The sequence below is a fragment of the Ochotona curzoniae genome, unplaced genomic scaffold (genome assembly GCF_017591425.1).
Source record: "Ochotona curzoniae isolate NIBS_2020 unplaced genomic scaffold, NIBS_Ocur_1.0 scaffold_4937, whole genome shotgun sequence".
Classification (NCBI taxonomy): domain Eukaryota; kingdom Metazoa; phylum Chordata; class Mammalia; order Lagomorpha; family Ochotonidae; genus Ochotona; species Ochotona curzoniae.
In genome coordinates, this window is record NW_024467126.1 from 3,479,790 (window position 1) to 3,504,276 (window position 24,487).

A 24,487-nucleotide genomic window follows, 5' to 3' on the forward strand; every position below is an offset into this window, starting at 1 on the left:
AGCTGATGAAAACGCTCCCGTGCGTCAGCCTGTGGTGTCCCGGGTGCAGGTCAGCCCGGAGCGGCTCATGGGGATTCAGTTGAGTAGTAAACTTGGCGCCCCTTTGTAAGGGAGGAGGGTTAGCCCTGTCAGCCTCATGCTCTCAGCAGCTTCTAGACTGCACGTGTGTTGAAGAAGAGGCAGTGTCTGTATGGTCACGGTGTTATTTTTACTCTGTTGCTATTTCTCTGTAGATTCAGGAGGGTGGGGGATGGGGTGGCAAGGAGGGAGGGCAGGTGGCTACCACTTGTTGGGTCTAGAGGTGACACTCTCACGTGACCCTGGGCCACCTCTTTAAACAAGGCTTAGTCCAAGCCTCTTCGTAAGGAGAATCGCCAGCCAAGGGCAGCACGGTCACTCACTGTTTCTTGTAGGCATGTCTGCACTTGAGTGATTTGTCGGCCAAATTTCAAACATTTCCTGCTTCCATAAATTGTGTCTGAAAGTATTGTTTTAAAAGCACGCCAACATTTACAGCCCTATGGCTAGATAAATAAGATGGCGTATGAGAGACAAATGGGCAAATAGTATGTGGAATGTCATTAGAGTCATTGTATCACTGTCACTGGCCCTGGGGTGCCAGGCCTTTTCTGATTATCAGATGCAACAAATGACGTCCAATTTTATTGACCAGTTCGGCTTCAACGATGAGAAGTTTGCAGATCAAGATGACATTGGCAAGTGAGTATTCCTCCTCTTCCCTAACTCTGTTGAATGTACCTGCTCTGTATGAGACTTGGGACTCTGGCCCTTAGGGAATCCCCCGCCCCGAGGTAGATCTTCCTTCCCTGGGATCGGCTGGTTGGGTTATGCTGGGCTGGGAGCCTGCATGTGGAACCTGACCCCCTTGAAAGAAACTGGTCCTTCCTTAGCCTTCCCTAGGCACTCTGCCATCCACCTCCTGCTTCTGACAGGGTCTGACCCCATTCTTCCCGACTGCTCGGTGGCACAGTGACATTGGGCATTGCTTGGGCAGCTGGCCAGGGCCAGGTCAGCAGGAGTTGCTCTGCCCGCGGGGTGGGGGTCTAGGGTGACCCCTGAGACGTGGTTCTTTCCGAGGGTCACAGGCAGGATGAGCGGACATGGGTGTCACTGGCTTTTGGGGTGAAGGAGGGACTGAGGCAGCCAGCGTTTCAGGATTGGAGAATTAGTCTTAGAAAAGACTTGTGATGATGAGCACCCCGTGTCTTGTGGAGCCTTGGAGCCATGTCTTGTCCGTCGTTTGTGGGACTATGACCAGTGAAGGTTTTTTTTTTTTTTTTTTTTTTTTTAAGATTTATTTTTATTATTTTTCATTGGAAAGGCGGATATACAGAGAGGAGAGACAGAGAGGAAGATCTTCCGTCCGATGATTCACTCCCCAAGTGAGCGCAACGGGCCGATACTATGCCGATCCGAAGCCAGGAGCCTCTTCCGGGTCTCCCACGCGGGTGCAGGGTCCCAAAGCTTTGGGCCGTCCTCGACTGCTTTCCCAGGCCACAGGCAGGGAGCTGGATGGGAAGCGGGACTGCCGGGATTAGAACCGGCGCCCATATGGGATCCCGGGCGTGCAAGGCGAGGACCTTTAACCACTTGCGCCACCGCACCGGGCCCCAGTGAAGGCTTTTATGGCATGGAGAAGCTGTCCCAGTTCATGGGACACTCTGCCTGGCCCAGAGTGTACGTGCTGCTCCATGGGACTGCCCGCTGTCAGCAGCAGGGAGGACTGTCCGCTGCCTTCTAGGGAGAGCAGAACATGCCAGAAGGTGTCTGCCCAGTCCGGGCCCTCACCTAGAGGAAGTCCACTTGTGTCCTGGCATTTCCATGTCTGGATGCTTCCTTGGGGCAACTTGTGTGTGTGCTGCTCATGGTGATGACTGATCACGGCAAGTCCTTGCAGGATTGGAACTGCCGCAGCTTGGGGTGTCAGGGCTGCATCCCGGGGAGAAATGCCGGGCCCAGGGCTTCGTGAGGCTTTTACATGGCTTTCCTATTTTAACTTGGTTGTTGTTTACAAATAACCTTTTTTCTGGATTCCATTAAAATGCCTGTGAGCTCGTGCTGGTGGTGGATGCTGACTAGGTTAAGATGCCAGTCAAGGCACCATCGTCCCTCCTCTCTCAGAACTGCTGGCTCCCTGCCTGGCTGTGGCCCTGGCTCCCTGGCAGGCAGGGCAGCGGATCACGTGGATTGGGCTGAGTTCAGTTCCTGGCTGCTGGCATGTTCTTAGCCCCGGGCCAGACCCCAGTGTTTGCCTGTAGGGCCCTCACTGAGCCTGTCTGAGTCCAGCCAGCTCCTGCACCCTGAGCGAGCTCCTTGGTGGCCGTCCTTGGCGCAGGAAGTTGTGTCGGTTTCTAGTTAAGGGGTGGTCATGGTGGTGTAAGCATTTCCAATTAGATAATGTCATCCTCGCCTTTCTGTGGGCTCAAAGTCACTAACAACTCCTAACCTGCATTCTGTTTGTAGTGTTTCTTTCGATCGGGTGTCAGACATCAACTTTACCCTCAATACGAATGAGAGCGTAAGTATAGCTCTTTCCTGTGCAGAGTGAGAGGTGAGGAGTGGGGTGGGTTTTGTTGCTGCCGGGAGTGCGTGCCGTGTGCACTGGTCCACTCTGTGTAGGATTCCCCTGTCCCCGCCCACTGAGGTGATGTCCGTCCAACTTGTAAAACCAGGGTCTCTGACTCCCCAGAGAAACGGGGCGGCTGGGGTACAACTCTGCCAAGGGTGACTCTTGATCTCCCTGGGGTCGCTGATGGATCAGGCTGGAGGCTCCAGATTGGGGCTGCTGAGGGTCAGCACTGCTGGGCGGCTGCTCATTCGCCCTGGGGCCAGTGTGCGTGACCAGGTGGCAGGGAGCACACGCAGGGGCGGCCTGAGCCCGCGGCCAGCTGCGACCAGTTTCACACAGAAGCCGCGGGAGAAGTTTACACTTCATGTGGGGAAGGTGATGGGCACCGTTTTGGTTTAAAGCAAGTAGAAAAAATGCAGTTTGCATTGGTAACTTTTGGAAGAAAGTAACCTGACTTTGAATTTGCTTTTCTTGTTTTCGTTTAGGGAAACATTGCTCTGTTTGAAGCGTGTTGCAAGGAGAGGATACAGCAGTTTGACGATGGCGGCTCTGACGAAGAGGACATCTGGGAGGAGAAGCACATCGCCTTCACGCCGGAGTCCCAGAGACGGTCCAGGTGAGCGCGTCGCCATTGCCGTGTGACTCCAGGACGGTGCTGCTGACTGACCCGGGCCGGCTGTGGCTCGGAGCCAGGTCACTCGCGGTCTGCCGGTGTCCGGGCACCGTCATGACAGGTGTGGTGCTGGTGGCCTCTGCGTGGATGGGGGCACTCGTGCCCTCCCCAGCAGCAGCAGACCTCTGGCTAGAGACAGAAAGTTCTGCCCCGAGGAGTGCTCATTGGTGGCCTTGGGTGCGGTCTTGGTTTTCAGTCACTAACCCCACAAGTCTGTGACCTTGCATGACTGCAGGTGCTCCTGCAGAGTCCGATCCCAGAATACAGGAGCATCGCATGACAGGTGAACTTGATGTTTGCCTCCCTTGTCTGGAGTCAGTGTTGGCGTGTGGCCTCACACCCCAAGGGAGCTGTAGCGCCTGCCTACCTGCCAGGGGTGCCCACCCTCGCTCTGGAGCTGATGGGAGAGTGTGGCAGGGTGGTCCCGCCCAGCTGCTTCCTCTCCTCCTACCCAGTGGTCCTTGCCAGGCTTCTTGCCTTGTCATCACAAGATGGCTGCCTCCGCTGCAAGGCAATTCAGTGGGAGGCGGGCATCCCCAGGAGGAGGCCACACCCCGTCGTCATGAACTCCACCATTTCCCAGAGTGATCGTTGCCAGTGGTATCTGGAGGCAGCCTGGCTCCACGCCCGCACACGACTGCAGAGTATAGCCCATCCTGCACCAACAGCGCAGGTGTAGGGCAGCGGAGACCCTATTCCGGTGATGGCCCTGCACTCCTCACACAGCACAGGCTGAGGTGGTGACGCGCGGTCAGGACCTCAGCGTCCCCAAGCCTTCCCTGCCATCCGTGGGAAAGTCCCCTCAGGGCAGACCACATTCAGGCTGAGTCCCAGCACGTTCACTAGCTGACCAAAATGAAATGAAATTAGAATTCTCAGGAATCAACCCCCCCCCCACCCCCCGCCAGACACATGAGAACTTAGGGGCTGCATCCATGTGGGAGACACAGAAGAGGCTCCTGGCTCTGGCCTGGCCTGGCTCTGGCATGGGCACCCATGTGGGGACGTGAGCTAGTAGGTGGAAGACCTCTGCCAACATGCCCAGAGAAGCTACGGTGGCATCAGCAAGGTTAAGTGGTGCAAGGCCACTGGCACTGCTCCTGTGCATTCTGCAGTACACAGTTGAGATGAATGGCTGGCCATGTAGGGGAAACATGACATAAACATGACAAGGCTGTGTAAGATCTGTACAGTGAGAAGATGAAACTGCTGAGAAAGACACCTGGACAGACGTTTACAGACCGGGGACTGCATCTCGTCAGATTAAGCCAGCACCCCGTGTGAGTGCTGGGTCGAGTCCCCCTGGTTCTCTTCATGTCTGGGCCCTGCCTGGGCTGTGGAAGACCCTGGTGGCCTCCAGCTAGGAAACAAACCAGAGAATGCAAGGTGTCTCCAGAACTCTGCCGTATCAGTACATCAATAAAAGGGTTTGGGTTTTTACACATACAAATCCTGAGGCATTTTTTGATTCGTAACAAAGTGATTCATATTAAGTACAGAAATGCTAGGGTCTAGAAGATCACCTTCCGTAGGGACCGTGCTGGGAGGGACCCAGGAAGACGGGCAAGGCACGAGGCCAAGGCAGGGCCGTGGGGAGAGGCCCGGCTCAGCAGCTGTCCTCTGCCCAGGGGTCACACGAGGGCAGTGGGACTGTGGAAGTCCCCCGAGAGAACTGTCTGACCTGGTTAGGCACCTGCGTCCTGCACACGCCCACACACTGCAGGAAGAGAAGTTCCACCAAGTGCAGCTTAGTCCTCATCCTAAAGCTTGTTTGCATATCACGTCTGATGAAGGAATTCTGGACAGAGGTAAGAATCTACTCCAGTAAGGATAGCAATTTTAAAGTGCACCGTAAGTGGGAAAAGCAGATATGGGGATTCAAGTAAGCTTGAGGGAAGTCCCAGCGCCTCCTGGCCTGGGGGATGGCGCACTGCTGGACGGCTGCCAGGTCAGCTCTCACGCCCCATGGGCGGTGCCGGTGGGCAGTGCCCTGGAGTGGAGGTGCGGTGCAGTGGGATTTCTGTGTCGGGTGAGCTGTGGCGAGTTCAGAGCAGCGTTAAATGTGTTCCTTTCTCCTAGCTCGGGGAGCACGGACAGCGAGGAAAGCACGGACTCTGAGGAAGAAGATGGGGACAAGCAGGACCTGTTCGAGTCCGGCGGTGCCGGCACAGAGGACAAGATGGAGGTGGACCTGAGCGAGCGTGAGTGGCTTCCTGGGCTGGCTTCCCCGGAACGGTGTCGGTGCAGGCGTCTTGCTGGTGGCCACCCCTCTACCGCAGAGCCTGTTGGAGTGGATGGGGCCAGCTGCCAGCTGTGAGGGCCTTTAGGGTCAGGCATGGAGAAAGCCACTGGGCACGCTGGTGCTTGGGGCAGCCTTAGGAGCTCACCCTGCCACCTGCCCAGTGAGTGCCCGAAACCCCTACATTCCCCGAGAAAACGTCGCAGCTTCTCAGTTGCCTAGGACCCCCGAGTTAATTCTGCAGCTTCTCTTAGCCACACCAGCTCCTTGTATCCCAAAGGCCTTTTTATTTATTTATTCATTCATTCATTCATTTAAAATTTGATATATTTATTTGAAGGTACATTACAGAGTGGTGGTGTGCCGTCTGTTGGTTGAGTCCGTGAATGGCTAAAGCCAGGAGCCTAGGACCCCATCCAGGGGTCTCACTTGGGTGGAAGGGTCCCGAGCACTTAGACCAACTATGCTGCTTTCCCAGGAGCGCAAGTGGGGAGCTGTGTGGGCAGTTGAATGGCTGGGACTCTTGCGCAGCTCTCACGTGATGTGCTGGCATCACAGCTCCAGCACGCAGTTCTAGAGGTCAAACCTCATGGGGGGCTCAATCAGGCCCTCGTGACCCCTGAGCCGAGTGCAACCCTGGCTCCCACTGCGTGCCCTGGGCCAGACTGAGCCAGCCAGCACCGGGGCAGAGCTGGGTTGGAGGAGGCTGTGGGTGGGTGATAGGCGCCTGGCTCCCATGCAGCCCCCGGCAGCCCCACACACAGTTCATGACAGCCTGTGTCTGAGAAATGTCTTAAGCTGCTGCAGTGGTTCCGGTAACATTTGTCTTTCAGCACCCAGCTGGTCAGCCAACTTCGATGTCCCCATGGAGACCACCCATGGGACCCCCTTGGACTCGGTGGGGTCTGATGTGTGGAGCACAGAGGAGCCCATGCCGACGAAAGACACTGGCTGGGCGTCGTTCGCAGAGTTCACACCCTCCCTCAGGTGAGCAGTGTGTGTCGTCATCCGCCGTCCTGGGTGTGTGCAGGTCCTAGGCAGGGGGAGGCAGGGACCCAGCTCTGCGTCCCCAGAGAAGCAGCACCCAGGTGCCACTCCAGGTGCCACTCCAGGAGGGGCTGAGAGCATGTGGCGCCTGGACACGCAGGGACAGGACCTGCACGGCTGCCCTGCTCTCAAGTCTAGGGGGACTCAGACCTGCTGTGGCAGGCCAGTGCCTGGTGGGCCTCCCCTGCTGCTGCATCCAGGACTCTGACCTGCTCGCCTTGGTCCTTAATGGCGCCGGCAACACCTTAGCAGAAACTGAGGCCCTAAGGTGTCTGTCCACGGACGAGCAGTGTGCACCCTCCTGCTTGAATGACTGCTTGCAGCCGGCGGTGACTGAGCAGTTAGCTGAGCATGGCCTGGAGGCGGTCCGAGCTGCTCGCGAGGTGTGCAGCACTGGGCTTCTCAAGAATGAGGGGTTCTTTTGTGTTAAGACTGACTGACTGTTACCGGAAAAGCAGATTTGTGGACAGAAGGATAGATCCTCGTCCACTGGCTCGCTCCCCAAATGGCTGCAGCGGCAGGCTGAGCTGAAGCTGGGTGCAGGGGCCCCACCACTTGAGCCATCTTCCGCTGTTTTTCTCAGGCCATTAGCAGAGGGCTAGATCAGAAGTTGAACAGCCTGAATTTGAACTGTCAGTGGCAGCGGCTTAACTCGCTGCACCACAGCACTGCCTGTTTGTTTCTGTGGGGGCTGTTGGTTTGTTGGCATCTGGTTCCTGGCTACCCTGTGTTCAGATCTCAGGAGGACTGGCTGATGACTGGCACAGCACGGGAGCGGGGCAGGTGCAGGAGGTGGTGTCCCCTCCTAGCACGTGTCCACAGCAGCCTCACAGAGGCGCGTTCTCCCAGGCAGTTCCACTTAAGGGAAGTGAGGGAAGCCCAGGGAGTAGGTCAGTTGCTGCCTGAGGAATGTGCCTATGGCTCAGGCGGCTGGTCCTGGAGCTTGCTGGCTTGGGCGGGTAGGAGAGTAGGGGCATTTCTAGCCAAGCCCCGCTGGCATTGTTGCCTGCCCGTCGGCTGTGTCCCTGGCCCCTGTGTCCCCGGGCTCTGCGCCCCTTTGCTCGAACGCTGCTGCCTCGCCGAAGCAGCCCCTGGCATTGGTTCCCCGCTCCTGACATCGGACTGTCTCTTTTCTGAAAGCACAAAAGATTCCTTACGGAGTAATTCTCCGGTGGAAATGGAAACCAGCACGGAGCCGATGGACCCCCTCACCCACAGCGCGTCTCCCCTGGCAGCACAGCCGGAGGGTGAGTGTGCCGAGCAGGCGGGGCCGGAGCCACCAGGAGCTGGGAAGGCACGTGGGACAGCTGTGCATGTGAGCACAGCACATCGTGTGTGTGTGTGTGTGTGTGTGTGTGTGTGTGTGTGTGTGTGTGTGTGTGTGTGTGTGATTAACCGCGTGCTAGTTGGTGGTTCTGAGAGTAAGGGGTCACTGTTAGCTGTCACTGGGCACATCAGGAAGCTGAGCCCCAGACAGGAGGCTTGTGCCAGGGAGTAGAGAACCAGGACTGTGCGGAGCTCCGCCTGGGCCTGGCCCCTCAGCTTGCTGGGATGGTCCTCGGTGCCTGTGCGAGCTGCCCCTGGGCTGTGACTGCCCGCAGGGCTCACATGTGCTCCTGTGTTGGCCCTGAACTGCCTCAGCCAGAGATGTGGGGCCTTTGAAGGCGAGAGTGTTAGCAGGTGGGGTGTGATAGGAGGTTGGGAGTACATGGAGAGGAAGGAAGGGGGTCCCAGAGTCCCAGAGGTCAGTCCTGGGGAAATGAAGACATGAGTGGGAGACTCAGACCCAGGGGTCCAGGAGAGGAACTGCTGTCCCATGAGCCGCACTGTTGCTCTTCCCAGACACTGTCCCCCAGAGCCACCTGTCTGTGTGGGGCATCACAGTGGGAAGTGCAAAAGCCGCTCTGACTTCAGAACACGAGCTTGTGGCCAGTGGGGACCCGGAAACCAAGGGGAGAGAGCGGAGTTTGTGGGGGAGGCCAGAGCAAGGTGGTTGCCTGCCCTGCCCAGGCTGTTGGGCGCCAGGATGGCTGCAGGCACTCGCTGGCACTCTCATACAGGGAGCTGCGCACCCTCTCCAGTGGGCGATCTTGGGACGCCTCTGCCAACAGGATTCTGGCCTCAGCAGAGAGGCGAGAGAGGGTTGTGTGTCCGGGATGGGGGCTATAGGTCTCTGGTTGTCTCAGCACCAGGCGGTGTGGCCATGGAAGCCAGCTCCGATGGAGAAGAGGATGCAGACAGCACGGACAAGGTCACCGAGACGGTGATGAATGGCGGCATGAAGGAGACGCTCAGCCTCACCGTGGACGCCAAGACGGAGACTGCGGTGTTCAAGAGGTAACCGGGGCGGGCTCCTGCTGGCTGTCGGTGGGCAGGAAGCGTCCAGCCGTGGAATCTAAGCGAATCCGTTGAGTGTCTAGAAGTTAGGTTGATGCCTTTGTAACAGCTGTGGGAGTGTCACTCCCCCCGGGTGATTCCAGTCTCTGCACACGGGGCCCCAGGAGCACTGTGTGTTCCAGCCTCGTTCTTTCCCGGGGAAGGTGGCGTACGGCACAGTCCTTGCGTCAGATTCTGGACAGCAGCGTGGGCACAGCTCCCAGTCAGCCCTGTGCTCGTGGCGGGAACCGCAAGTGCCGCAGGGTCATCTCTGGTTGCGCAGCCTGGCCCAGCCTCCATAGCATCATGCTGAGCCATCCCGTGAGCAGGCTGTCAGAGCTGAAGTTCGGTGGGGCTGCACGGAGGCTTGGCTGTGGCTCCTGTCAGTGAGGATGCCGGGGTGCCAGCCGAGCTCACGGAGCCGGAACAGGTGCTGCGCTGTGTGGAGAGCCCCCCACGTCTCCCCTCCCTCAGCCCTCCAGGGCCGGGACGCACCGCCCACTCCTCGCGGCCCTTGCTTGGCCAATGGTTCGGCTCCTTAGAACTGCAGAAGCCTCGCGTGGTGGAGCCAGTTAGGGCATTGTCCTGTGACCACCTGTTTGTCGCGTGGACTTGGCCACTCCCCGAGGCTGCAGCGTGGCTGCTGCGTGGCCGTGGGCCTCCTTCCCCATCGGCTCCCTCCCAGCAGCGTTCTCAAACTCTTGTCCATTTCTTTTTCTGTTTTGCACACTTGGCCTCAGAGTGTTGAAATCCTGTCGGTACGTACAGTGGCTCGCGGCGTCATTCCTCAGGCTCTAGCACACTGGGGCATTGCCCCCCGCGTCCCCACGGGTGGCCCTGGCCATTGTGACTCCTCTCTGTGTCCCCCCGAGCATGCTCAGTCCCAGGGCTTTGCTTCCGTGGCCGTCATGACCTGAGTACCATGTGCATGGGACGCCCCCGGAACCCAGTCGCGGCTCCTCAGGGTGTGACGGCTTGTCTCGCTCTTTCCCTACAGCGAGGAAGGAAAGCTCTCTACCTCTCAAGATGCTGCTGGGAAGGACGTGGAGGAGAGCCCCGAGGCCGCGGGGGCCAAGCGCGCAGCCCCCCGGCCTCCCAGTGGCAGTTCCGAGCCCAGGTAACCGCCCGTGCCCAGGTTCCCCCGGTGCCCGGCTCCAGCTTTGCCTCTCGCCTCCTGGGAGGTGGGGGGCAGGGGCGGCCATGTCCGGGTACCGGTCTTCAGCAGCCCGCTGGTTCCACAGCGTTGACTCCATCATGCATAGTCAGAGCACCCAGGCTGAGAACCTGGCCGGCAAAGCTTTCTGCTCACCACAGATGCCAAGGACGGCGTGGTAGAGTCCAGTGTCGGGTGCTGGCATTGTCTCAGCTGCTCCCACCCACCCCGGGGTCTGGGAAGTCACCCAGCTGCCAGCAGCTCTTGGGCCTTCTTGCCCATGCAGGACACGTGTGAGGGCTTACCTGGAGGCGCCTGAGCAGAAGTAGCCATGCAGTTCTCAGAGGAGTTCCCACGTGGCTGGGTGTGGCTCACCTTGCTCGTGCGTGAGAGTCCCACCCACTCCTGGTGCAGCTGCTGTCTCTGCTCATCTTTTGCTCAGACTGAGCCCGGCATCTGCAGGGCTAGGAGAGGCCCCAGAGCCCACACTGCCCGAGGACCAAGTGTGCCCCCTGACGGGTCAGCACTCCCAAAATGCTTTCTGATTTCCTATATCTCCTTGTGTGAGGAATCCGGGCCCTCGGAGCAGTTACAGAGGGGTTGTCCCCTCTCCTGGCCTCCCGTTGCACAGCATCCTAACCAGTGGTACCAGCAGGGGGCGCTCTCCCCCTTGCTACTCTAAAACCTGTGATCCCATGTACCCACCCATGTCTGCAGTACTCACACTGAACTTGTGGGCAGGGCTGGCTTTTCAGACAGTGAGGGCATGGGAGGAAGAGGCAGGCGACCTGTGGGGCCCCGGCCCAGCCCTGCTCCCTGTCTGTTCTGGGCACTGGCTGCGGGGTCGCACGGAGGGTCCCTCATTGTCCCTACCTTCCTGGCACAGCCAAGTGCCATGTCTGTGGCATTATGAAGCTTCGAAAGGCAAACCCCAAAGGCTGTTGAGCACACCCACCCTATGCTGACGCCAGGGGTCTGAGGGTTGGAGGGACACCTGTACTGGGATGGGCACGCATGGGACTGTGCTTCCAGTGGCCTGCCTGAGTGGCGTGTCCCATCCCCACTGTCAGGGCAGCAGGCCTGAACCCTTGGCCCCTGGGAGGAAGCAGCTGGAGGGGGAAGGAGTATGCTGAGTGGCACGGCATGTGGAGTTGCTGTGTTTGTGGAGTGGGACTGGCTTCATGGCTGGTGGGTGTTAGGTGGTGGTCCTCAGGGCTGGGCAGCAGGTGCTCGCACCGTCCCACTTGGAGCCTAGGTAAAGCCTTGAGTAAAACCCCCCATGTCCTGCCGGTGGTCTCAGGGAAGGCGGGCCGGGCACTGGGCCAACATGCCTGCATGCCACTCGCTCCATAGAGCCTAGCCAGCTTGCACATTGATGCCACCTTTGCCCTGAACCCCTGGCAGACCCTGTGTTTCAAGCACAGTTCTACGTGGATGCCAGTCCCTGTGTACCATGCAAGCAATGCTAAAGGAGGGCTTAGCCCTCGGTTGCTGGGGGCTTAGGGACAGCACCCCTGCTGGGGGCTTAGGGACAGTGCCTCCTGCTGGGTGCTAGCCCATGCCACTGTGCCTCACCTGCACACCAGGGCTGGTAGGAGCGAAGCCAGATTTAGCATGTCGGTCAGGCTTTGGTGTGAGTGCCTCAGCTGTGTGTCTCGCCCCCAGGCCCGAGCAGCCGAGCGTGCCAGGGGACGCGTCCGTGAATGGCCCAGTATGAGAAGGGACTTCCGCCGTTGCTGACTGAGGCTGCAGCATCCTGGGTCCCAGAGGCCGCCAGGCCCCGCCGCGCCACTGCACGCACCCGCGCGCGGCCAGGACCAGCAGTCCCTCCACTCTAGACTCAGACTGCAGAGAAACTGAGACGTGTAAAAATGTTGCACATTGACAAATACCAAGAATTTTTGCGTATGTTTATATTGTATTGTTCTAAATGATGGGTAGCCTGTGAAATAAGATCTTGCCACCCATGTAATAATAGTAGTACTCTATAGTCAGAATGGCTGTAAGAATAGTTTTATAAAAGTGAATACACAGATGTATTGTATTTGGAAGCATAACTATTTGACAATTATTAGTGTGACCAAAGTATTAGCAATTTTCATACATTTTTCACCTTGTACAAAATTCTGAATCCATTTTTCTTCCAGGCTGGCACGGACTTGGAATTGAAGCACCTCAAAGTGTTATTTTGGTTGTTCTAACTTACAGGACTGATTGGGAATAAGAAATATTTGGTGTTCTTTTTATAACCAGTTTTTGATTGGTAATTGTTTTCTGTTTCGTTTAAAACGGATCACAATGTCATTCTGTTGCTGGAGGTGAGGTATTTATTGCTGCGGCTTAGTTTGGGTGGACGTGGCTGGCCAGCCGTGTGTCTGCTCGGTCTCCTCGCCGGGACGGCGGGCGTGCAGGGCTTGTGGTTGGCTTTCTGGTCTCCTCGCCGGGACGGCGGGCGTGCAGGGCTTGTGGTTGGCTTTCTTTGCTTTCTTGGTTTTGTTTTGTTCTGCTAGCTCTTCTGCCCATCACCTGCTTGCCACAGTCTCCTGTCACCAGGGTCGCTGGAGACGGTTTCAGAGCAGCCCGCAGGCCGGCCCCATGCCGAGGCCAGGGTCGGGCGGGGCAGCACAGGACAGCCCCGTGCCAAGGCCAGGGTGGGACGGGCAGTGCAGACCGGCCCCATGCCAAGGCCAGGGTTGGACGGAGCAGTGCCGGCTGGTCCCATTCCAAGGCCAGGGTCGGATGGAGCAGTGCCGGCTGGTCCCGTTCCAAGGCCAGGGTCGGACGGGCAGTGCAGACCGGCCCCTGGAGGCCTGCCGGCCAGCCCCATGCCAAGGCCAGGGACGGGCAGTGCAGGCCGGCCCCATGCCAAGGCCAGGGTTGGACGGGCAGTGCAGACCGGCACCGAGTGTGTTACCTGTTCTACCGTCCCTCGTGAGGTTTTCACTCAAAAATTCGAAGCCGGTGTATTTTTGTAGAGCTGGTTTGTGTGTATATATATAGTGATTATGGATACTAATTCAGTGTAATTTATAATTTTCTATGTCTGTAGCAGCGCGTCGCAGTCTCTGACAGCTGAAGCAATACGCCGTTCCTCCCTTCTGGTGGAGGGTCAGTCACTTCCCCCTTGCACCGTAGATGCAAGCCAGGTTTTCATTTCTGTCACACAAGGTTACCCTCGTCTTTTTACATCACCGTCTCTCCTGACCAGTATTGAAAACCAAAAGGATATTTGGAAAAATGGCCAACAGTTTTTTTTTTAGAAATAGCATCCCAAGCAGCGTGCCTAAACACGACATTGCATATGGAAATAAAAGAGTCAAATGTATAATGCCTTATTTCTTATTGACTTTCTCATCCTAAGTGGTGTGCAAACTGGGCGTGCTCCCCGAGGACCGCGGAGGCCACAGCAAGTCCCGGGACACAGCAGGGGTGCAGCCTGCTCCCGCCTTCGCAGGACGCCTCCCGAAGACACCATCCTGGGTGCCTCCTCAGGAACCGGCGCCTCCCGCTCGCTCCAGGGCCGCCCTTGGGTGGTGCTTGGCCCTGCTAGCCGGACGTGTCAGGGAATGGCGCTGGGCAGGGTGGCACTCCACCCGAAGGTCAGGGCCAGCAGCGTCTTGTTCCGTTCTGACTGCAGCCCCCGTCAGCCTTGCTGAGCTGCAGGCCTGGCCGATGACTGCAGTGCAGTACCTGTGTTGAAGAGAACAGCAAAATAAAACCTGGTTCTGTTTCTAGTAGCCTTCTCTCGTCCCTTGCTTGGGTCCTCAACCAGCCGGGGCGCCGGGGCGGGGAAGGAGGCACCCTGCCCTGTGTCGGGGGTGACAGTCTGCGGCCCGGGGTCCATCTGCCCCCTCCCCCGGCTCCCCACAGTTACCCTGGGAGTCCCCGACACCTGCTGAGATGTGCCGCCCAATCTCCCCTCTGCCTCCATCAATGCTGCCAACCCATCAGGCCTCCCCCGGCCCTGCTGCCCTCAGCTGAGAAACAGGAAAGTTCATGGAGCTGAAAGGTCTGGATTTCTCATGTGCAATTTACACCTTTTACAGGATGCAAATAAAGAAAACACCATTGTTAGGTCACATTGCCCACATCACATGTACAAGAGTACCTGGACACGGGGTGTGGGTGTCTTCCCTCTGTGTGGGAACCCTGCCAGGGGTGCCTGGGGTGGACCCCGGCCTTGGGGTGCCAGAGTAAACACAGTGGAAATTGCCTATAATCACTTTGAAAAAGATTTACTTAGTTGAAGGGCAGATTTACACAGAGACGGGGAGATCTGTGTGTTAATCCGCTCCCCAAACAGCTGCAGTGGCTGGAAGTGGGTCAGTGTGAAGCCAGGAGCCTCTTCGGGTATCCCACACGGGTACAGGTCCCAAGGCTTTGGGCCGTCCTCTGCTGTCTTTCCAGGCCACAAGCAGGGAGCTGGATGGGAAGTGGAGCAGCCGGGACTAGAACTGGTGTCCCTATGGGAGGCCACTGCTGCAGACGACATACTGGCCCCACAAGTGTACTTGAATGGGAGAAGTATTACTAGGGCCAAACGCAGACGTTTGTGCCACAGAGACCAGTCCCCCGAGTGTTGGAAGATGTGACAATGCCATGGACATGGCCTCAGACCAGTCTGACGGATCTAAGGCAGGGACATCTTGGGGCTCGGCCACCTCTGGTGGGGTGTGGAAGGATGCACACACCTAGGACATCAGTTATCTGAGTCGTACCTCAGTGACGGGGACCTTCTGTCTCTAGCCCAAGTCACATTGGAAATGTAGAAACATCCCCAGACGCTCCTCGCCCAAGCAGAAGCTACCAGCCATCCCTGAAGCCGACACAGGGCAGCCAGGAGCCATGGCTGCGAAGGCGTGCCTGCTGGCGTCTCAAGGACCAGTACCAGATCGGGATGGGATCCAGCAGCTTACCTGGGCAGGCACAGCAGTCCGGCATCCTGGGTGAAGGAAGAAGTAATTTCTCGAGAGGCGGAGCCAAGCCTCCAGCCGAGAGGCGCTGGACCTTCCCAGTGCTCAGGGCAGCACCTGGGGTCTGGATGGTGACCATGGCCTTGGAAAGCAAAGTACCAAAAAAAATCACCAGACGCAGCAGAAAGCAATCAACTCCCGGGGCAGAAAGAGCTTTGGATGAGAAGGGCTCGGGTCCCACTTCCGGGGAGGTTTATTGGTGTGGATCCTGTCCCCAGACACGCAGGGTCCGGCCACCTATGCTGTCCCACTCCACCCAGGAAACGGGTCCACGCCAGCGGAGCGTCCTGGGTGAGAGCCGATAGAAGGTCCTCCGCTGCTCTTGCTGTGCAGCCGCCCGTGGACCGGGAAGGCGGCAGAGGATGGCCGCCCGTGAGGAGACTCGCGTGCAGTTGGTCTCCCGGTTTCAGCTTGGCCCAGTTGTAGTTGTAGCGGCTGTTTGGAGAGTGAGGCAATAGATGGAAGATCTTGTTCTCTGCCTTTCAAGCAAGAAACCCAGCTATAGCTAACTGCCTGGCTCCACTGCTGGCAGAAAAGCAGGCAGTAGCTGGTTGGCATTTGCGGGCTGGTTCCTGCAGCTCTGCGTTAACTATGCCAGTGTAGTCTGTTACAGAGGGTGGGGGTGGGCCACCTTGGGTTTGTCAGAGTCCTTGGGCCACTGAGAACCTTTGATGGCGTGGGCTCCCTGGGCCGGCTGCGGCACCTGCTGTGTGGAAGGCCCAGCAGTGACGTCACTGTCAGCGAGCGGCACGTCCTTCCGCCTCATGCTGGCTTCGGACACGTCAGCATCTCTCGGGGACCAGAGCCTGAGGGCGTGTGGTCTGGCCTCGGCCACCCACGGCATGATCAGGACACCCGTGGACTCTTGTGCCAAGAAGCCAGCTGCTCAGAGCAAGGCTGAAGCCGCAGGGACACCGGCGCCTAGTGGATGTTCTCCGGCCCACGGGGGATGCGTCGGACGGGAGAGGGCTCCGAGCCCCGGGCGGCCAGCGGAAAGTAAGAGCAGGAGGTGTGGGGCATCCGTGCCCTGTGGCAACCCTGACCTGGAGCTGGAGACCCCTGAGGGCGGAATGAAACGGGACGGGAGGCAGCCAGCTCAGCCTGCTCACCGACACATCTATCAACCAACAGAGCGACCCCTCCTCCAGACCTGCTTCCCCTCGGGCAGATGTCACAAAACCACCCCGCTTCCTGAGACCACAGAAAGTGTTAAAAATTTTAAGAAAATAAATCATTTTTAGAGAAGTTAAAAAAAAATAGGGCCAAGCACAATAGCCTACTGGTTAAAGTCCTTGCCTTGGCGCACGCTGGGATCCCAATGGGAGCTGGCTTGTATCCCGGCGGCCCCACTTCCCATCCAGCTCCCTGCCTGTAGCCTGGGAAAGCAGTCGAGGACGACCCAGGGCCTTGGGACTCTGCACCCACGTGGGAGACCTGGAAGAAGCTCCTGGCTCCTGGCTTTGGATGGGCTCAGCTCCGGCCATTGTGGCCACTTGGGGAGTGAATCTGAATGGAAGATCTTCCTCTCTGTCTCTCCTTCTCTCTGTATATCTGACTTTGCAACAACAACAACAAAAACAGGCCCAAGTAATATGCCTGAACAGCTCAGGGACAGAAAGGAAGACAGGAAATGGTTTCCATGCCCACAGAAACAGAATGACAAAGAGGTGAGGAGTCCGGAAGCTAAGCTTTTAAAAGGGAAGCTGTGAAAGGGCCCCCTGGGGATCCGCTGCAGAGAGGGCTTGGGCCAGAGCCCCACTGAGCCGAGCCTGGAAGGGTTTCAGGAGCTGTTGTGGGGCCTGAGAGGGCTGTTTGATTCAGGGACAGTCAGCGTGTTCTCCTGGACACAACCCGACGTCCTGGAAGACCGTGGGGGTCAGTGAGGGCAGCGGCCACAGGTGTCCAGCCCCTGTTCCCAGCAGCCAGAGACTGGGGGCACAGCCTGGTGGTGGAGTGGGTGCAGGCCGGTGTCGGGCCCCGCCACAGTGACTGGACGGGGCTTGGACGGTGGCCGGGCCAGAGCAGGATTCCCGGGCAGCAGGCGGGCAGCAGCGCTGCCCTCAGGTGCCCATGACTCAGCCCCTTAATGCTGTTGCTGTGAATTAGCGCAATTAGCACAGGCGATCTGAGCTGGGATGGCGTGACTTTAATTATCCCAGGCAGTTTGTGGAAGAGGGGGGAGCGTTTCCAAAGAGGCTGTGGCCCCTTGGGAATTAATCAGAACCATCTCCGCTGCCAGAGATGCAGGGAGATTAAAAATAAATCAATCAATCCAGGTGACAGGCAGTTGCCTGGTCATTTTTACTATTCTTCTCCCACTATTTTATTTTCTCAGCTAAAGTGGACCGGAGCCATTGTACGTGTTGTTGCCGGAATCTGTGTGGGAAGGAAATTGCTGGCATCAGAGCCAAGGCCAGACATTAAGCCCATTAAGGGAGGCGGGGCAGCTTTTATACGACTCTCCTGGGGCATATGAGAGCGCCCTGGGTCCACAGGCCCCCCCAAGCCCCTGCCTGTGGCTTTGTCCCCTGCCACCGCCTGGACCCCCAGTCCATGCCAGGCTCAGCAGGGACTCCCCCAGGCACAGGTGCTCAGGAGCTGGGCGAGCGGCCAGCACAGGGGTACTCTCCTCCCACTCAGAGCCCTGCCACACCCCTGCACCTTGCAGGCTGCCTGAGGTGCCATCCAGACCCGCTGGTTCACTCCCCAAATGGCCACAACGGCCTGCGGAAGCCTGGAGCTTCCCTCGGGTCTCCCACGTGGGTGGGTGCCAGGGGCCCAGCACAATGCCCATTTGCCACTTCTCTCCCAGGTGCTTTAGTGAGGAACTGAAGGGAGGTGGAGGGAAGTGGAGGTGGAGTGAGGGGAGCCAGTGCCCCAGGCAGCAGCTTCACCCCCACACCTCACATCTGGGCGCCCACCCCTGGGTTCTCCACTGCCGGTGCCCATCCCCCCTCTAACACACAGCGAGGTGGACACTGTGGAGCAGGCCTGGTTCTGGGGACTCCTGTCACACTGGCCCAGGAGGTGAGGGCCCGGTGGAGCTAATTCTGCGTGGGGACCAAGTTGGCATGGAGGGCATGGCTTGCTGTCCTGGACAGTTCTTCCTCAGAGTGCCGGGTCAGTGGCATCGGAGGACAGGAAGGGTGGATGGGGGAGCCCTGGGTGGGGACGTTCTGTGGACAGCTTGTTACAGAAGCCAGAATTGGGGGGCAGGTAAGGCTGCTGCTTGTAGTGTGGCATCTCCTGTGTGCAATTCCTGACCCAGCTCCTTGCTGATGTGCCTGTGAAAGCAGCAGGTGGCAGCCCAGGGGTGGAACACCCGGATGGAGCTTTGGCCCGGCCAGTCCTGGCCGCTGGACATTCGGGGAGTGAGCCAACAGATGGAAGATTTTTCCCTTTCTCTACTCCCTCTCCCTGTAACTCTGCCTTTCAAATAAATACATAAATAATCTTTAAAATCAAAACCCAAGCTGGCTGTGGCCCTTTGCCACTCCCCCCACCATCCCCTCCGCAGCCCGGACTGGCTGCCTGTGCAGGAATTCTGCTGTGATGGGGTCCCCTGAACTGGCCCACCCCTCCCTTTTCCCCTTGGGCACTGCTGGCTGGCTGATTGCAAAAACAACCCCCTAACTTTCTGATTTAAACCACCTGCACCTCACTGGCATGCCACTCCCCCGGAGATCCCCCAGCCCCAGGGCTTGGAGGTTCCTTGCCCTGTCCCCACTGGGCAGAGGGTGCAGTGTGCTTGTGCCCCACACCGGTGTACCCAACAAGCGGCCAGCTGCTGTGGCTCCTGGGTGACTCTGCTGCCCGGGCGGCATCCACTGTACTCACCCCCACCCGCAGGTGACACATTTCACAGCTGACAGCCTGACAGCCCTGGTCTGCAGCTGCCGTTCCTGCGGGAACACCAAGTCCCGAACGACCTGTGCCTCCCGCCCCAGCCGCGCCTTCTCGGGGTGCAGGGGGCCGGGGGCTGGGAAGGGACTTGTGCCACACTACCGCAGGTCTGGCCTCCCTGCATCTCCCCCTTAGGCCTGCAGGAAGCCGACCGGAAAGCCAACCAAGCCGGGGGCGGGGCTGGGCAGCTGCCGCTCAAGCTGGACCCCGGGGTGGGACCTGCAGCCTGTACAGGGTTGGGGGATTGTCAGGGCCCTCAAAACCCTGCACAGAGCCCACCAGCACTCCCGGCACAGGCAGGGGCTGGGCAGCCAAGCTCTGTCTCTAGCCCACCCATCCCCTCCCTGTGCCGCCGGCCAGCTCAGGGAGCTGCAGCCCATGGGTGACCTGTAGTGCCCCAGCCCCCTGAGCAGGCCCTGCGTGGCGGGGCACAGCTGTCCACCGTGGAAGTGCAGGTGCCGGCAGAGCTAGCACAGCGCCCAGACCCTGCCACACCTCCAGGACAGTCAGTGGCCAGCAGAGGTGGCTCCGTGGCCCTGGTCTGGCCTTGACAGGGTCTGGGAGACACCCAGCTGCTTGGACAGGGCCTGATCCCAGGGAAGAGAGGAAGATGGGGTGCAGGGGGCCGGGGTGGGGCCGCCCGTGTGCTACAGCTGGGCTGGAGTGGGACGACCAGGTTGGAACCTGTGTCTTCATAAAGCTTTATCGGTACACAGGTCCCCAGCCAGATCCTGCAGTGTGGCTGCCAGCACACCCCGCAGAGAAGTGTGTGGTGACGGAGCTGTTCTCTGGGGTGTGGGCAGGAGGTGTGGGGTGGCTCAGGTCAAGGGGCAGGGGACGCTGGGGCCAGTCCCCGGCAGCCCGGGCTCCTCGTGTGTCTGATACCTTGTGTGAGGGGTTGGAGCTGGGCTTGGTCCCTGTGTACTCCCCGTGTCGCCCTGTCGGCACTGTGCCCGGCCCAGACCCCTGGCCCTGCCGGGGGCACCCGGGGTGTCCCTGATCCCTGCAGATGGGAGCCACGCACCGCCCTGGCTGCCGAGGCCAGCCCCACGCCCCGTCTACCTGTGCCTTCCATGGTCTCGGGCGTTAGCAGCCAAGAGGCAAATACATGAACATGCAAATGGTGCAGTGAGAGGCTGGGCAGGAGCAGCAGCCTAGGTCCTGGCTCTGCCTCCTGGTCCGCCACGCTGAGGGACCGGCCGGCCGTCCGTTTTATCTGTGCTTGGGAAAAACAGCCATCAGCGTGCACTGTCAATGGCTCAAATTACCGATAATTTCAGCCTAAATTAGGCCATTATGTGCCCGCACCGCCTGCGGATGAAAAGCCTGTGTGATGCTCTTTGTCCCCCTCCCCTCCAGTCTCTCAGTCCCCCCCGTCTCTCACTGGCTGTGCCCGGGGCAGGACTCGGGGCTCCGAGCTGCACCCCGCCCCCGCAGCTGCACTTAGCACAGCTGGAGAGAAATCCGGGTCCAGGTCCTTAGGAGGGGCGCTGGGGGGCTGCCCCTTCTCAGGGAATCTGTAGGGCAGAGGTGTCCGACACCCCTGTGACCTGGCTGGAGCACCAGGCAGAACATGGAAGGTGGGAGGTGGTCCGTGGAGGTCCGAGGTCAGGACGCTCTGCTGGGCCTGGGGCATCCTTGCACAGCTCCTGGTGGGCTCACGGTGGAGGCGGCCACACCTGAAGGCCAGCCACCGGCACCTGGGCCCTGGCCAGCAGGGTCCAGAGCTGCTGCAGGCGTCCCGCCCGTCTGTGGCACTGGCAGATGCCGGCTGGCACCGGGTCAGTGACGGAGGCCAGCAGATGGGCGGGCAGGTGGAGTGCATGCGTCCACGCATTGAGAGCCGAGAGGTCGGTCATCTGCTGCTGTCCCTGACTTACCATCAATGTGTCTGAAAGCGTTCTCCTGTACTACTCCCTCCCCTGGTGTCCCCAACAGTCAGGGTGGGGACAAACCAAAGCCAGAGACAGGGAGCTCCATCTGGTTCTCCCACATGGTGGTAGCAGGGACCCCAGAGTGCAGGGACCCCAGAGTCATCCCCTGCGGCCCAGCAGGCAGCTGGGTGAGCAGCAGATACAGCCCAGGACAGGCTCTGGATGAGGGCATGGCCCACCTAGCCATAGCCTCCGGAGAAGGCTGGTCGCTCAGGTGCTGAGCGCCCCGACGCCCCCCACACGCCTACCTCTAGGCTCCTCGCCCTGTGCTGCATGGTGAGGCTACACATGGCACCGCATTTGGCAGCCCCTGCCTCTTCTGCCTGTTCCCGGGGCCTCTGGCTGTGACACCATTGTGGTCACCAGAAACAGTCAAGAAAGCAGAAGGCCTGGCAGCTGGGTCTCGCACACTCACCCCCAATGGGTTTGGTGGCCGGGCTGCGTGTGGCTGTGGCAGCCAGGTGTGACTGCTGGCCCAGTTCGAACCCCCGCTCTAAGTGCAGCAGCGGCCATGCCCCAGCCTGCCCCCACCACACCTGGGCCAGTGGGAGGTGGACCCCTGCAGCTTCCCCTGGAGCAGCAATGGACTCAGAGCCCTTGAAACATGTGAAATGTGGGTGGCCGCCACTGGGGGAGCACCAAGGCCCCTGAAGCCCACCTCAGCCCCTGGCCAGTTCAGTCCCCGGCCAGAGGGACTCGGTTTGGCAGGGCCTGCCATCCTTGTCCGTGTGTGGTGCCGGGTGGGAGGGCTGCTGGGCAGCCCTGCGAGCCCCCACCCTGCGCGGCCCGGGGCTGCTCTGTGTGGGCCGAGTTCAGAGTGTTGATGGATGATTCAATCAGGAACCCGGCCAGGCGTGGCGGTGCGCGCTCCAAAGGGCAGCGGTAACCTAATCAGGCAAATCCAATTTGTAGGACGGGGGCTGTGTGCATTGCAAAGGCCACCAGCAGGGCATCGTGCAGGGACCGGTGGGGGAAAGGGGCAAGGGAGGGTCCGTCCAGGGCCCCCGGCCAGCCCCACCGGGCAGCAGAGCGGCTGGCTGTGGGGAAAGGAGAAATTCCTTCAGAGCCCAGGGCCAGTCCACCCTGTCCACAGAGACCCCCAGCCACAATCCCTTCTCAAAGGCCGGCCGGGGACGGGAGGGGCAGGGAGTCCGAAGCAGGGGGAATTTGGGGCAGACTGAGGGGCCTGGGTCGATGTGTGGGCACGCACATGCATACACACGCACCCGTCTGGACCACACACCTGTGCACACGTGTCAGCCAAGGGACACACCACACGCAGCATGCTCACATGTGCACATCCGTGTCGGCTGTATGTGCCTACACACAACCCTATGCACGCTCCTCAGCAACATCACACCCAAACCCCCTCAAACCCAAGTCCCTGACCAATCGCAGCAGAGGGTGGCGGTGCTGGGGAGTGGGGGCTGGCAGGGCGTAAAGGAGGCTCAGGATGAGCTAGCTACTGGGCGACAGTAGCTGGCCTCTGGGGACCCCCGGGGTGCTGGTGAGGGGTGGCGTTCCCAGAGGTGGAAGGAGGCAGGGGAGGCATGCGGCGGGGACGGCGTTGACGAGGCAGGCCCAGGTTTGGCCTCGATGTCCATTTAAGACCTGCCAGTCATGGTGACAGAGTGGACTGGTGGCACGGAGGGTCAGGACGCCCTGGCAGGACACAGAACACTCAGCCAGCACTTCCCCTGCCTGGCGGGGGCCCCTCCGGGCAGCAGGGAGCTCGGAGGCTGCTTTTACCTGGGAGACACATCCTCGCGCTTGCCTTGTCCAGCTGTGGTCTTTTATGGGCTTGGCCCTGGCCCTGGGAGGACTGGAGACCCTGAGGTCAGGGCCCTGAGCGGGTGGACTGCCGGGAGTCCGGCCCCTTCCTGGCCCACCCGGAACCCTCCTCTGATGGGGCTCTGCATTGGTCCTGAACCTCAGAACTTTGATTGAGGCAACCCTTTTAGCTTCACAGAGGTAGGGATGGACTGAGGGTGGGAGGTCGGCCGCCGTGTCTCCCAGCTTGAGGTTTCCCTGGGGACACCCAGGTGGGCAGAGGCTGCCTGCCTCGGGGCACCTGTGCCCGCCAGCAATCCGGCATTGCCTAACCCGCAGCAGGTGTAGCCGGGCGTGGAGTCCCGGCTGCTTTACTTCCCATCCAACTCCTCGCTTTTGTCATGGCCATTCAGGGTGTGAGCCAACAGACCACAATCTCTCTGCAATTCTGAAAGTCACCCAGGCCAGGGTTGGGGGGGGGGCACCCCCAGGCTGGGGTCGGGGGGTGGGGGCCGCCCCAGGCCGGGGTGGGGGGGGCCGCCCAGCTCCCCTGCCCGGGACTCACTCTGCCAAATGGACAGCAAAGTCTCCTCAAGTGGGGATACCCCCAGACGGGCCCGGTGATGCCCCCAGAGCTGCTGTCAGGCACTGGTACCTCAGGAACCCCCACCTGCCCCCCATGTCCCAGACCCGCCCAGGCTGGGGCACCTGCTGCATCCACAGACCTGGGCCCGGGGGAGGGAACCACTGAGCTGAGCTGGAAGCGCGTCTCTGTGAGGGGGCCGATGACGCCACTGTTCTTGTCCTAAGCAGAAAATAAATGCTCTCTCTCTCTTTGCTGTCACAGTTATGAGATTTTAAGTGGGACTCAATTATCTGAAGGTCTTGGTAAATGTGTTAACCGTAGAACCAATGGCCGCTCTCAGGAGGCGACGGCCTTGCGTGTGTCAAAGCCAAAATGGGGAAGCAGCGTCATTGTCTCCCATGGGGGGCTGTTCGTGGGGGGAGCAAGGGACATGAGGTAGAGTGGGGATCTACCATAACCAGGGCGGCGGGTGGGCTTGGGGGACCCATGCCACCAGCAGTGGGCACCTGCACCTGCCCGGGTGGGATGCGGGGAGCAGCCAGGAGCTGCTTTTGTCTTTGGGTGCCCAGTCTGACCCCTGCTGCCCACAGACCCGGGCTGACCCCTGGTCCCAGCTCCTGCCTGTGTCGTTCCGTTGGAATCCAGGGTGGGGGCGGGCTGGGAGGCCTCCCAGCCTGCTTGGGGTCGGAGTACTCTTCCTGCGGGTAGATGGGGGCAGCGGGCGCACTGTGCTGCCCTGTGCTGGACCCCGGGGGCGGCAGTGGGGGAGAACAGCTCACAGCGCAGCTCCCGACCCCTCCGGCTCAGGCCAGCCGGCAGATGAAAGAGGCGTTGCTGGCATAGACCTTCATCTGTGGCGCCAGGACATGAAAGCCGGCCCTCCTGGCTGGCCAGCCCGAGGCCTTTCATCTCCTGGCGGCTGATGGGCCGGGCGCAGCCACCCCCACCTGAGGCCAAGTCCCCAGGCCCAGGTAGCAGTTTCCATGCTTCACCCGAAGGTGCTGACCTGGAGGGCGTGTCACATCCTCCTTGACAGGAGCCTGGAGGCGACAGTAACTGGCCTCTGGGGTGGGCAAAGACCCTGAGACCCCTCCTCCCACCCACAGAGCACCTGCAGCCTGGCAGTCCTAAGCCCACCTTCCTGGACCTTCTCCCAGACGCAGCAGCCTCATGCAGATGCCCTGCCTCTCCCTGGGTGCTGACACCTGGCCGGGGTCGGTCCCATCCGGGTGTGGGCACCTGG

General features: G+C 59.8%; 1 protein-coding gene across 8 annotated transcripts in view; it reads left to right on the forward strand.

Annotated features, from left to right (window-relative positions):
- PPP6R3 (protein phosphatase 6 regulatory subunit 3) overlaps positions 1 to 12,330 on the forward strand; it is a 97,326-nt gene extending 84,996 nt beyond the window's left edge. For 2 of the 8 annotated variants that reach the window (XM_040971032.1, XM_040971037.1), the window contains 9 exons: positions 623 to 720; positions 2,485 to 2,539; positions 3,076 to 3,206; positions 5,343 to 5,464; positions 6,336 to 6,489; positions 7,690 to 7,796; positions 8,736 to 8,886; positions 9,923 to 10,042; positions 11,744 to 12,330. In XM_040971032.1, the coding sequence (XP_040826966.1) occupies positions 623 to 720; positions 2,485 to 2,539; positions 3,076 to 3,206; positions 5,343 to 5,464; positions 6,336 to 6,489; positions 7,690 to 7,796; positions 8,736 to 8,886; positions 9,923 to 10,042; positions 11,744 to 11,795 (990 nt within the window). In that variant the 3' untranslated portion in view covers positions 11,796 to 12,330. Of the gene's footprint in view, positions 1 to 622; positions 721 to 2,484; positions 2,540 to 3,075; positions 3,207 to 5,342; positions 5,465 to 6,335; positions 6,490 to 7,689; positions 7,797 to 8,735; positions 8,887 to 9,665; positions 9,684 to 9,922; positions 10,043 to 11,743 lie in introns of all 8 variants that reach the window. The other 6 variants (XM_040971034.1, XM_040971039.1, XM_040971036.1 and 3 more) reach the window with 4 other exon arrangements.
- The last annotated feature ends 12,157 nt before the right edge of the window (positions 12,331 to 24,487 follow it).